We start from the raw sequence: 13098 nt of genomic DNA on the forward strand, positions 1-13098 counted from the left end.
TTCACCTGAGTTTTATATTTGAACGTAAAAGAAAGTTATGTATCATTATCAGTCTTACGATTTTAAAGCACGTTCTACTAAGGAAACCATGTAGGATCTCACAATTTACCCTATTGGGGGCCAATGTCTTCACTGGCACACCACTCGGTATATGACTCTGATACCACTTGTAATAGCCCAAATATTATCCGCTTTTGCTCCTTACGTATTGACGTATCTACTAGAGAGAAGTTTCTACACCCTTATAAGAAGTGTCTTGTTCCCCTCTTCTCCACCCGACGTAGAATCTCACATTGAACTTTTTTTATATATAAGAATTTTTAATTTTTATCTATTATATATTGAGTATAGCATTTTCAAACCAATTGCAATGTTATAATGAAAATTTGAAAGATGGATTGGTGAGATCATTCATAATACGTGCACATCGTAAACTCGTAAGTAGTGAATGGATCAATATCATATCATGTTAGTTAAATACGTATTACCTCCGCATTCACAGTTAGCTGGCCAACTCGAGAATAACTCAACTGACTAAAATCAGAAGTATATAATATAAGAACCATATTTCCATGAGGAAAGAAACCAAAGAAGCATAGATTAGAACTACTTCATTACAGATGGATGCTGTTTCTTTCTTTCTTTCTTTTCTGCTGAATTTCCATGAGGAATGTTCTATGATACATACACAGTTTTCTATATTTTCGAACTCATTAGAACGAGTCGTAAACTGCAAAAACGTACCGTACCGTACCGTGTTGCTCGAGGAGCTATGAACTCGAAAGGGTACGTTTAAGATTTGGTCTTGAACTTCCGTTGAGCTTTCAAGTCCACTACAATCACAGAGATATTGTCTTTGCTTCCCTTTTGGAGAGCAAGCATGGAGAGGTAATCTGCAGCAGCTTGTGCAGCTGGGTCAACTCCCGTGCCCCGATTGCCGAGACACGAAGCTGACGCCCCGTGTTTCTTGTGCCAAAGCAGAATCCGCCTCCGAGCTACTTCACACACTTCCTCATTTGTCATCACATCCCACAGTCCATCGCTCGCTAAAATCAGACACTCGTCTTCTTTCGCACGAGCAAAGCACATAACTTCCGGATCAGGAATAATCCATGGCTTCAAATATCTATCACCTGTTAGTCAGAAGAATCAGATAATCTAATCTTTCTGTGCACAAGCAAGAGCATAAGCATTGGATCAGAAATAACGTACCAATCGATCTAGACATTGCAAGAACTCCGAACACACGATGTCCGTTCCACTGAATGACCTTGCCTCCAGACGATTCAATCCGAGCATACTCGTCTTCCCGATTTGGCTGTGGAAAAAATCACATTTAGAATTCGTTAGTTCCTTCAAAAGGTATAGAGGTTGCTCTATCATTCTATACGAGATCGAAGCGTACTTTATGATCGACCGATAAAGCCACGGGTTCTTTACCACGGCATAGGACTGCTCTTGAATCACCACAGTTCGCAACAATGATGTGTGATGAACAGACCAATGCAACAACAGCAGTCGAGCCAACAGTTTCCGGGGCAACAGGCTCAAAGCTTGTATCGAAAACATCTCCGCCGCTACCGCTACCTCCGACCATTCTACCAACTTTTCCTTCTATTTCATCATCAACTCTAAGAAAGCAATTGTTAAAGGTTCTCTCCCAACCCTGCTGCCAATTCTCTCCATTGCTTCCATTATTTACATCTTGTTTAAAATCTCTTATCTCTTCAGCTAACGCCACGTGTATCCGCTCCCGACAATAATCAGCAACCTACACGAAAACCTTCCTTTAATTCATAATACGATATCGAATTCGAGAAACACGTCAAAAGTTATATACAGACTATGATACAGACTTGGTTCAAGCAGAGAATTCAAACAAGAACAGCACATTTGCCAAATAGAACAAGGTACCTGAGGGCCCCCGTGTCCATCATAAACACCAAAAAAATGGCTGTTGATATGTGTTAAACTTTGACCAATTCCATTCACCAAATCATTTCCTACAAGCATTTTGATAGGAATCTTTGCAAAACAAGGAACAGAAGAAATTGCATCTTCCATTTCAGGTCTTCTACCACAAATCGATACCGACCCCCAAAGTGGAATACAATCACGTTCGAAGACGCTACGAACGCCTTTATGAACACTATCCCCCCCTTTTGATTCGAAAACTACAGTAGGGGAGGCGTGCAGCTCCGACGAGGCAGATACTTCTAAATCCGGGCTTACGGTCGCCACAATAAGTTCATTGGTAGGGATATTCCCTGATTCCACCAAGATGATAGCCTTAGCAACAATATGACCATTACTAACATCTCCAATTTTGACACCACCACTAATACCAAACAATCCATCATCTACCATTTCATCAGGGTAATCCAGAGTAGATAACAATGCATCTTCCTTATCTACACTCAAATTCGTGCCGTTCTTCGGTAACAACCCCCAAAACGTGTTTATACCTTGACCATTGTCCGTTGGGCGCGACACGGTTAAGCCATCAACTATACCATTAAAATCATGGAAGCTACCATTACCAATCGAACCTACCGTGTCGGTCACCAACTTTAGGCGTGCGTATTCGACATGACCAGGACTTTCTGAACTATCAGACTTTGAATTGCCCAAACTAAGTGTCAAAGAAACAGCAGGAGACATCTCTTCCATCATTCTTACAAATCCTACAGATAATTAGCTATCTTCCTAAATCTCTACAACCTCATCATTTGGCAATCAACTACAGAAAAACTAAGCTGCTTTAACACAAATCCACAAAGCTTTTCAATGACAAAGTTCACAATCAAATCACAGATTCTCAACAGAGTGAGCTCAAAAACAAGCAGAAGAAATCAGATTCCAAATCCTTAGATCTATTCAAGAACAGTGGATCTAACCTTGCAATGATTTCGAGAAGGAATTCCATCAAATTCTTCCCTCTCTGATAAGAACTCCCAACTATCAACAATCTTTTCTCCACTATCAGCTCTTATATACACAGAAACATGAGAAAACAAGGATCTCTAACCTTTATCCAATAAAGAAGAACAAAACCGTCGAAGGAGACAGGTGGAGGGATCTAAAATAAAGCGAAATCACAAGAAATCCCCAAAAGGGTTCGCCTCTTTTTCCACATAAAACTTGGGAGTTTCATGGATCCAACGCAACCCATCAAAATCCGATCCAAAACAACGAAAACCCACATGGAAATAAACTAAAATCAGAGGTTTAAAGACCCCATTGGCTCAAAAAGGGCAAGAAATTAGGGAAATTAACACGAGAGAAGAAGAAGAACAACAACAAAATGAACACATCTCACCAGATGAACGTTTATGAAAAAAAAAAAAAAGAACTCGGAGCAGAATCCAGACGGCTATGTTTTCTTTGAATTTAATTTTATCCCCAAAAGAAAATATATTTTAAATTTGGAAAAAAAAAAGGGTCTAAAAATTTGAATGGACACGTATAGAGTTTAGAAGTAATTATGTTGCATCGCTGAAAGCTGTCTGCTACGGAAGAACGCTCGATTCATATCACCGAAGATTATTGAGTCATGGATTTTTCATGAGAAAAGACACGTGTCCAGATGCTTTTCTTTTTTTAAGGGAATAAATAAATAAATAAAATAGAAAAGTCCACTGGGACCAATAATGTGGACGCCATCTGGGCCTGTGAAAAATGAGGACCCTTTGGGTATCTGCCACGTGGGGTGGACTTTGCTTTGTCATTCACCAATTTTCCCCAAACGCCTCTCTTTCTTCTCTACTCCCACGTAACAACAAACCTAATATTTTTGGAAATAATCGGCTCTCCTAAACAATTCTTTCTTAAACTAAACTACTCAAAATCTTCAACAATTTTCTAATTTATTTCAAAAATTCTTTTGTCGTTAATTTTAATTTCATTTTGCGCTCACGTCTTTGAATTTGATGATATATTTGATTTTGATCATTGGATTGGTATATATACGTACACACGCCGGTTGTTTAAGGAAATATATTTGATTTTGATCATTGGATTGGTATATATTCGTACACACGCCGGTTGTTTAAGGAAACAAAATATTCATTGACAATATGTAATGGGCTAAAACGGACAATATCTGCTAGGAGTAAAAACGGTTACAAATGATATCAAAGCCAAACATCGATTGGTATGCCAACAAGAGCAATCACATCGATTGAATAGGAAAACAAAATATTCATTATAAGAGCGTGAAAATCTCTCTAATAGAACACTGTGAAGCTAACGACAATAACAAAACGATTAAAACGAATAATATCTGCCAACGAGGAAAGAGGGTATTCAACTTTATTTCTTGAGCTCATTCATGATGTTTGCCGGTTTAGATGTAAATCCGATTGTGAGTACAAAATGGAATGTGAGAGAATGAATGGCGTTTTTAGCATTATCTTCTAAAGAAATGGGCACACATTTTAATGGAACTCCAATGCTAATATGCATTGCATCACCACGCAATCTGTGCTTTTGGGAAGTGAATCTCTGCCATCCCAACTTGCATTTTCATACCTGAAAATCACAAAGCTCATAGCTATATTTAAATCACAAAGCTCATAGCTATTTAAATCACAAGCTCATGGCTATGTATTCTCAGAAATGATCTATTTTGAATGAATTTTAAGTGCTCCTTTTCATCCAGGAAGCAATTCACTGTATATTATCAATCAGCAGATGATGAAACGGACAAAATTTCCTCTTCGTCTATATCCTTTATTGACCTGAAAACCAGACCAATCGAGAAGGAAAATAAATTACAAGCTGCGTTCGTTTGGAAATCCAATTCCTCAACAATCACCACCTTATTCCCTTAGTCTATATATGCAAACTCCAATCTCCTTTGGTTGTGTTGCCAAAAGGAGATCCCAAGGATACTACAACAGAAGCCGAAAATAGAATATATCCAAAAGAAGAGCCGAGATCGCAATCTTCCCTCCGCATGATTGCTTATGTGACAACAGACAATAATTTGTTTGATGAAAATGGATAAGTCAATCAATCAAACCTATAGCAACATTGATTCGGGATTCTCGATGTAGCCCTTGAATGCTTTGAGCCAATCTGCGCCGATTGCCCCTGATCAAACAAAGAAGAACAGAATGTTACACAGCTAACACTTCTCTCTCAAGTCATACACAATCTTAAAAGACTTCAGGTTCAGAATTCTGTAATGATTCTACCATCAATAACGCGATGATCACAGCTCAGTGTAACCGACATGAAGGAAGCAAACTTGAATTCTTCAGCGCCCGATCCTGGTATGACCCTCTTCTCCGCTGCGCAAGATTAGATGTGCATGGCAATTAATAATAATAATTAAAAAGAAAAAAGCATTGGTTGATATCAAGAACGATGAATGATCTGTGTACCAGATCCAACAGCAAGAATGCCCGACTGCGGCGGGTTGATAATGGCACAAAATTGCTTGATTCCAAATGGACCTCCCAAGTTAGACACAGTAAAAGTGCCTCCCTGCAAAAGGATTAAACTGCTAATTAAAATCCTTAAACCACGAGTAAATCTTGTTCCTGGGTATTCAAACAACATTCCACCTCATAATCTTCTGGCTTTAAACTGTTCTCTCTCGCTCTCTGCGCTAATTTCTTGACCTCTTCAGAAATACTAGATAAACCTTTTTTGTCTGCGTCCTGTAAATAAAACAATTTCACATCTTCTATACAACGGTAATAAAAGCCAACTATTCAACCGCTTTTACGAAGACAACTACTGACCCTGATGACGGGAACGAAAAGTCCATTATCAGTCTGCACTGCAACATTAATGTTCACATTGTGATACCTGGATGAGTGGACGAAAGGAGAAATTTACATCACAATGTGTCGATGAAATAAGCAAATTAGAATTATTCTTATTCGCTTACTGTCTAATATAATTGTCCGTCCATGAACTGTTGCATTGAGGTACTTTCCTCAGAGCCAAGGCAGCAGCCTGCAGCAATGTTCTTACAAGGATTAAAAGGATTTCTTTTCTAAGAACAAGGGTAGGTTTGGATAGAAAGTTTGTACAATGTTGACAAGATGAAGTAGGTTCCTTCCACAAGGGCTTAAGAAATAAGAACTTTCCAAACATTCAAAATCACACGAAAACAACTAATATACAAAACGCTAATCAAGAACTTCACATCAAACAGAGTGGAAATGAAGCGTCCTGAAAATTAACATACTGTATTCACTTTTCTTTCAAGCGAAAAAGATATAAAGAATTTAAAATTAAAGAAAAAGAAAAAAGAATAAAAAAAAAAAAAAAGGCAAAGGTCAAATGATACAAATTAACAGCAGAAAACAATTGAACTACACACCCAGTTATATAATTTCTTTAAAATACCTTAATGACGAGGTCATTAACAGATATCCTCTTTCCACCAGATGCTTCTTGTAATGCATTTAACTGCTTTCTCAAACTACAAAGAGAACAAAAGCTCATTAAATCTATAGCTTTGGGTGATATTTAACTGCAAAAGGTATAGAGAAATTACTTACTCCATGAGCTTGTCAACGCATGTATCAACAGTTAAATAATAATGAGGAATGGTTTGCTTTGAGAATAGTAATCGTGATGCTGTAATCTGTTAAAATTTAGGAAATATTAGCTCTGGGAAAACACGCACCAAGTTGGAATATTTAGGACAGTTTGTCTATCAATCCAATAAATAAGATGCAAATTTAAAAATGGGGATGCCGCTAACAAAACATAACAATTACAAGTAACCCGTTTACAGAACATCCTAAGAGTTGACAGGTGTGGAGACCGGCACTAAGCAAACACAAAATTGCAGAACTTTTGTGTTTCTGGAATAAGTTAGGAAAGAGATCGAGAACATTGATGAAGGCAACAGAGTAAGATATCGTCATATTACACTAAAAGCTGCCAGAAAATACCAAGAAATCCTATAATCATGGAGTGTGTGGGCTGAGAGGGAAGGGGCAAAAGGAGTGGCGGACCTTTCTTATTTGAGTATGTGGCAAATCACTGTAATCCAATGGTGCACCTGCTGCATCCTTGGCTTTTGGGGCTGTGGTTGATTCCTTCCCACGCGAAGCTAGAGACATGTCGGATAAAAGATATTAATAGACCATGTTCCAAGAAAAGAAGCATATCAATGGGTACAAAAACAACAGAGATATTCACAGTAACAACTCAAATATAAACAGATAGATAGACAGCTACACAAAAACAAATAAAGTTGTTAATGAAACTGGCCAGCATAAAGAAAGTGAATTACCCATGTAATCTTCTATGTCAGCCTTCACAATGCTCCCTTCAGGACCTGTTCCTTTGATACTTGATAGGGGCACCTGCACTCAGAAAATTCGAACTACAGCTAAAAAGAAATCATAAATATAAAGCTCCAAATTTCGATTAAAAAGATATTCAAACTAACATTGTTTTCTTCTGCTAACTTTCTTGCCAGAGGGCTAGCAAAAATACGATCTCCAGCTGGAGCAGGAGGACTCTGCTTAACAGTCTTTGACTCAGGTGAACGAACTGGTTCCTCAACTTCTTTCTTGGGTGGGCTAGGGCCAGATGATTCCTTAGCAGCTGCAGCACCAGCATCAGCATTTGATGAAGTGGGTTTATAATCTTTAAACTTTGCTACATCCTCTTCATCTTCAACAGTGATGGCAATTACCTATAAAAAAAAAAAGGTACTTGTGTAAACCACGTCAAATGCAGAAAATAAAATATCCACACACCTCTATCTTGAGAAAGAGCTTTCAATGACGGTCATTGCCACCACGTATGACAATGGCACAACATGGCAATGGCTCCTTTTCCCTTGTAAAGGTAAGAGGGAAAGAAAAAATGATGTAAAGCAATATCAATACCTCACCAACTTTAATTTCCTTTTCTCCGTCTCCACGAATTATCTTGGCAAGATAACCTTCCTCCATGCATTCCATTTCTACTGTTGCTTTATCCTTCAAGTATGCAGAATCAGAAATTAGAGTGCAATATTCCTACCATCAAAAGGCAGTAAAAAACTACTTTCAACTTCCAACTCCCAAAAGGTATTAGAATATACTGTTTCAACTTCACAAAGCACTTCCCCAGGAGAAATTTTCTCCCCCTCTTTTTTCAACCACCTTGCAATGTTACCCTGCATATTATAAAAAACAACTTAGCATTTATTTAACAATAAATTATTCTGCTAGGTTAGTGAGCATAAGCTACCTCTGTCATTGTAGGGGAAAGCGAAGGCATTCCAATCTCTTGATGTGGGGGAAGACCTGAAGCATTTGCATGATTCTAAGTAAAATGCATAGTTAAAGATACTCTTCCACAGGAAGTCAAGTTAACATAATATGAAAATATACCTTTGATTAGTCATATTAGAACAGATTTTAAAACATAGAACCCTAATTTTACAATGCAAAAACTAACATAAGATTTATAGCTAATTTCAGCACAAAATGCAGTTCTATTACTTACAAGGACATAGTCAGAATCGTTTCTAATGGCAAATGGAAATATGCAAACACTGCATACTTCCCTTTTTTTTCGGCAACAGAAACACTACATGCTTTTTAACAAGTCCAAATCTTGCTGATATGAAATTAAAGAAAAATGTAGGTGTTATTCCCTACATATACATGCAAGTAGGACTTCGAGATGGAGTTATTTTATTATTTTTAATGAATAACCAAGCTTTCAGTTTGAGTACAACAAGTGAAGTATGAGACTAGAGGAAAGTACATGCTAATTACCGCTGAGTTATGCTGACATTGGCTGAATAACCAAACTTTCATTGAGAATGAAAGAAAGAATACAAGTGCACACAAAAAAAGAAGCCCACAAAAAGGAAGATAAACTACAAAAAGGATCGACTTACAATCAAGAGATATAAATCCTAACAGAGAATTAAAAAGGATCAAGCCTCACTCGGAGATCTCTCAAGCCCTCAAGAAATTCTATTATTCCTCTCACCTCAAAGACCCTACAGAACAGCACACACTCCAACATGCCACAAACAATCCTACCCTATTGCAAAGGGAGGAAAAGGATCCTTGAACATCTCTTTGTAGCCTCAACCTGGCTAAAATTAACTCAAGCTCCTCAAAAAATCAGTTCCAAACTATGTACACAAAATCACAACCCCAAAGCACATGATCAAGATCCACAGTCCCTGTCCTGCAGAGGATACAACACGACTGCCCCATCAAGTTGGGCACCCTCCTTCAACCCTGCCAAGGTGTCAACCCTTTCATGGAGGACTTGCCAAACAAAAAAACATAACTTTCTTGGAGATTTTCACCTTTCACAATGAAGTATAGATTGGACTACTCAAGAGAGAAGGATTAACTAAACAGAGGAAAAAAGACTTACAAGAATATCCTTCAAACAGACTAGGGTTCTAAACACGAATATCTCTTCTCCTAGGACTACAACGAAACTCCCCAACCATAAAAAGAAAGTTGAAAACGTCCATCATGTCCCTATTGGACAAAGCATGCCAGAGAAGTCAATGAGGGAGAGGACATGGACTAAGATAACACAACTGCTATCAAATGGTCCTCATTGAAGATAATTGGAATGGACAAGGAAATAAAGAGCAGAGGGGTCTATCCCCCCAACCACTTATCCTCCCACAAATAGGTGTTCTTTTTATTCCCAACTAAACAACAGACAAGAGAGAGAAAAGGAAACTCCTCAGCACCACCTTTCCAAGGGTTTCTAGAAGTGCCTCAATCATGACAAACTAAAGTCAAACTCAAGTTACATGAAATGAAGTCAAGTCAGATTAAAGTGGAAGTGAAAGTTGCATCGAAAAAACTCAAGTTGGCATTAAATGAACTCAAGTGCATCTCAAATATCTTTTAGTGCAAATCAAGCATCAATTAATGAGACTACTCTTCGAGCTTCATTATACATGGAAGGTTGCAAAAGGCTTTCCAGGCTTGAATCTCGAATTTACAACCTTATATTGTATTTTTAGTTTTAAACCTTTCATATATGTTTTTTAGGTTGTTTTGAAGTTTATAGGTTGTTATGGAATTTGTGTACTTGGGAATTACAACTCTTAATTGACATTAGATTACTTCTAGGGTGGAGGATATATCTAGGCTAGCTAATACCTTTGTGATTTAAGATTTTGAAAATGTAATGCTGCCTTCTAAAAGCCTAGAGCTAAGTTGATTTACAATTCTATGTAGTTTGGGTTTCATATTTACAATCATAGTGTGACTTGATCAATCTTGCTCGTGGAGTGATTCAGAAATCAAACAAGGAACAATCTTCCCTGCCTCTTTGATCATCAAGGTGATTTTGACTTTCATTGGGTTAGTTTTCAAATTAGCTTTGGAGTTTTTTGAGATTAAGTTTTTTTATTCTTATTTATTAAGAAGGCTTTTAGATCCAATCCTCAAGGGTTTCATAATATTTCGGAGCGAAGTTACTTTGATTTCATACATTTTCCATATGTACAAACTATCAATTAAAAAGAATGAAATGAATTATGTATGTCTGCAGAATGGAACGAAAATATAGGACCACACAATGTACCTGAATCAGAGGCAAAACCTCTCTTTGAGTTTGTCAGTGAACTGCTGTGGGGAAAATGGATACATTAGTTACTTCTGACTGTGATCAAAATTTTAGCCCTAGCATCCTAATTCACAAACGAATATGCATGCTGATATATAAATATGTGATTTAATTTGCAAGTGTGTGTGTGTGTGCATGCTCTTTGATTAGATACTAACCTAGAAAACGGATTCCCAATACTTGTCGTCGTCATCATTGAAAGTCCTCTTTTACATTGGAGAAAGTGTGGTCTCTACAAAAGGAAGACCACAATTCAACACAAACAAGTGACATCAGATGTTGACGTGAACATGGGAAACATTAACAAGTTAAAGCAGACAATGGGAAGAAATTAAGACATTAATATTTCGATCAGCCAAAAAATATTGATTAATGATTTCATGAACAGGCAAAGTGGTGGTTACAACTCACGTGGTTAAAATTGACAAGGTTCTTAATTGCCCCTTCTTGAGAAGACTGGTAACCACGACCCTTGATCTTCCAGATTTCTGTCAAATAACCACCGGTAACTTCAATAGTCAGCTGCCGGATGCACTCAAGTCGAAAGTTAAAACAGTAAAAAAGTAATCGATTAAATAATCTGTCCCGCTAAACTGACCAAAAAAGAATTGTCGTGTCTGACTAATTACAGCAATTAAACCGCAAACGGTAACCAAAGAGTTCTTAAACTTCAGATTTATAACCAATAACATTATGGAGTTCCAAATATGCCCTTGTGAAGGAGTTGGTACAAACCACTAACAAAATAACAAACATGTCTCACCATGATCGACTGCTTACCATCTTCTTTAACAATGGAGGACTGCACATCCTCTGAAAACCAGCGAACTGAACTAGCTTGCCGAAGCAACTTTGGAACACTTCTTAACTGCAAGAATAATATGAATGCGTTAGATGTTTGGTTTAACACCAGGGAAAATTGCCTAACCCCTTGTCCGAAGAAACAGCTTCATGAAACTAAATGTGAATCATTGAAAAAAGAAGCATGAAGAGTCAAATACAAATACTGGTATTGGAGATGTATAAAATATTTCCTAATAGTCATATTGACAAGTATAATTTGAACATTGAAATGTAACAAATGATGCATTTAGTTTATGAGCATCCAATGGCCTGTCAGTATGCAATGACCAACCAACAGCCAACTTCTTTCATGGCTTTGTATGATGAACATGATATAATTTGTTGACATAATTTGGCAAGAGAGAGACCAATTGTGAAGCTGAGATACCAAATCAGTATATCCAAGTTGAAAACCACTACTATAAATCGGCCCATGCATCAAAAATTACCCGCAAGTCAATGATATAAGCAACTGTTCAAATCCATAATATCAGACAAAGGAAATCCCTCGAGCTAAGACTGAAAACGAAACACACAACACCCCCGCTATCTTGTGTGCGTAACAAACCCAAGGGGGGGTCACTAAAAGGTTCAATTGCACAACGAACTGCTCAACAGAATATTAAAACGTCCATAAACAGATATTAGCTTAATTACGGCTTGGAACTACATAAGATATTGATCTCTTCCCATTCGCCAGAGCAGCTAGACTTTATTAACAACCATAAAACAAAATAAGTGTGCTCCAATTTGTTCAACATGCATATGACTCAAATCACAAAGTTTACATCCAGAACGATTCAGAAATTAAATCCATACTCAAATTATAAACAGATGAATCCATTCGTCACATGTAAGGAAGTGATGTGATATTCGAATTATCACCTTTTTAGAATGGATGATGATTTGCGATGAGTAAGCCATATTGTCTAGTGCAAACTACCCAGAACTGGATCGTCCAAGAACAAATGGAGATCGATCTGCAGCTGAGATGATGAACAGAACGATATAAGAAAATCAAAATTGGAAGAATAAGGTGCTTATTAGGGTTCAGTGGCAGATCTCTGACTCCGATTCCATTCAGCTTAATTCACGTTGAGGCATTTGTTTTTCTGCGACTTTTTTCTTTTTTTTAATTTTCCTCAGCACGTTAAGTAGCAGCTAAACGTCTGCACGGTTCGATTCTCTCCGGTTTCGAAAGAAAACCAGAAACCGAATCGAACCGCTCGTTCTCTCAAAACTCCAACCCGAGAAAACCGATGATTCTCCGTCTCGGTTCAACCGATTTTGAATTTATATTTCGCTTCATAATTTTACCCACCGACGAGGGTGGGGCCGCTGCCACCTGCCGGCCGGAGAGTAAGAGCAAGGAGGGTCTAGCGACATACGGCGTAGGGTAGCTCTGTCTCCGGTAGCTTGTGGGCGGCAGCCGGAGGAGGATAATGCCACCGCCGCCGGCGAAAGGTCGATCGACCGCAGACTGGAACTGAGAGGAGGGTGAGAAGTAAAAAATGGAGGGAATTCGAGGTGGGACAGACCAGGACCGAACCGATTTCTATTTCAACCGGTCGGTTCGGTTCGGTTCGGTTTATTCAAAGCTCAAAGATACTTGGAGCTGACTCTCGGGCTGGGCTTCGGGTGATGGGAAATTGGAGAATTACTTAATTTACATAA

General features: G+C 38.1%; 2 protein-coding genes across 3 annotated transcripts; both read right to left on the reverse strand.

Annotated features, from left to right (window-relative positions):
* Window positions 1-567: 567 nt before the first annotated feature.
* On the reverse strand, window positions 568-3523 carry LOC111457506 (probable protein phosphatase 2C 50). The gene is made up of 4 exons (XM_023099731.1): window positions 1915-3523; window positions 1406-1771; window positions 1213-1318; window positions 568-1133 (listed from the first exon to the last, which is right to left on the reverse strand). The coding sequence occupies exons 1-4, from the start codon at window positions 2671-2673 to the stop codon at window positions 793-795; spliced, it is 1572 nt and encodes a 523-aa protein (XP_022955499.1). The 5' UTR covers window positions 2674-3523; the 3' UTR covers window positions 568-792.
* Window positions 3524-4600: 1077 nt separating this feature from the next.
* On the reverse strand, window positions 4601-12544 carry LOC111457738 (dihydrolipoyllysine-residue acetyltransferase component 2 of pyruvate dehydrogenase complex, mitochondrial-like). Of its 2 annotated transcripts, none has more exons than XM_023100121.1 (19): window positions 12310-12544; window positions 11362-11449; window positions 10993-11069; window positions 10740-10813; window positions 10540-10580; window positions 8212-8267; window positions 8063-8137; window positions 7866-7958; window positions 7421-7669; window positions 7262-7334; window positions 6981-7078; window positions 6519-6604; window positions 6364-6439; window positions 5900-5967; window positions 5751-5817; window positions 5571-5666; window positions 5388-5490; window positions 5199-5294; window positions 4601-5094 (listed from the first exon to the last, which is right to left on the reverse strand). In XM_023100121.1, the coding sequence occupies exons 1-19, from the start codon at window positions 12346-12348 to the stop codon at window positions 5024-5026; spliced, it is 1626 nt and encodes a 541-aa protein (XP_022955889.1). In that variant the 5' UTR covers window positions 12349-12544; the 3' UTR covers window positions 4601-5023. The 2 variants fall into 2 exon arrangements, with proteins under 2 accessions (XP_022955889.1, XP_022955888.1); XM_023100120.1 differs by having other exon boundaries at window positions 10540-10583.
* Between the last annotated feature and the right edge of the window lie 554 nt (window positions 12545-13098).

The sequence above is a fragment of the Cucurbita moschata genome, unplaced genomic scaffold (genome assembly GCF_002738365.1).
Source record: "Cucurbita moschata cultivar Rifu unplaced genomic scaffold, Cmos_1.0 Cmo_Scf00020, whole genome shotgun sequence".
NCBI classification, from domain to species: domain Eukaryota; kingdom Viridiplantae; phylum Streptophyta; class Magnoliopsida; order Cucurbitales; family Cucurbitaceae; genus Cucurbita; species Cucurbita moschata.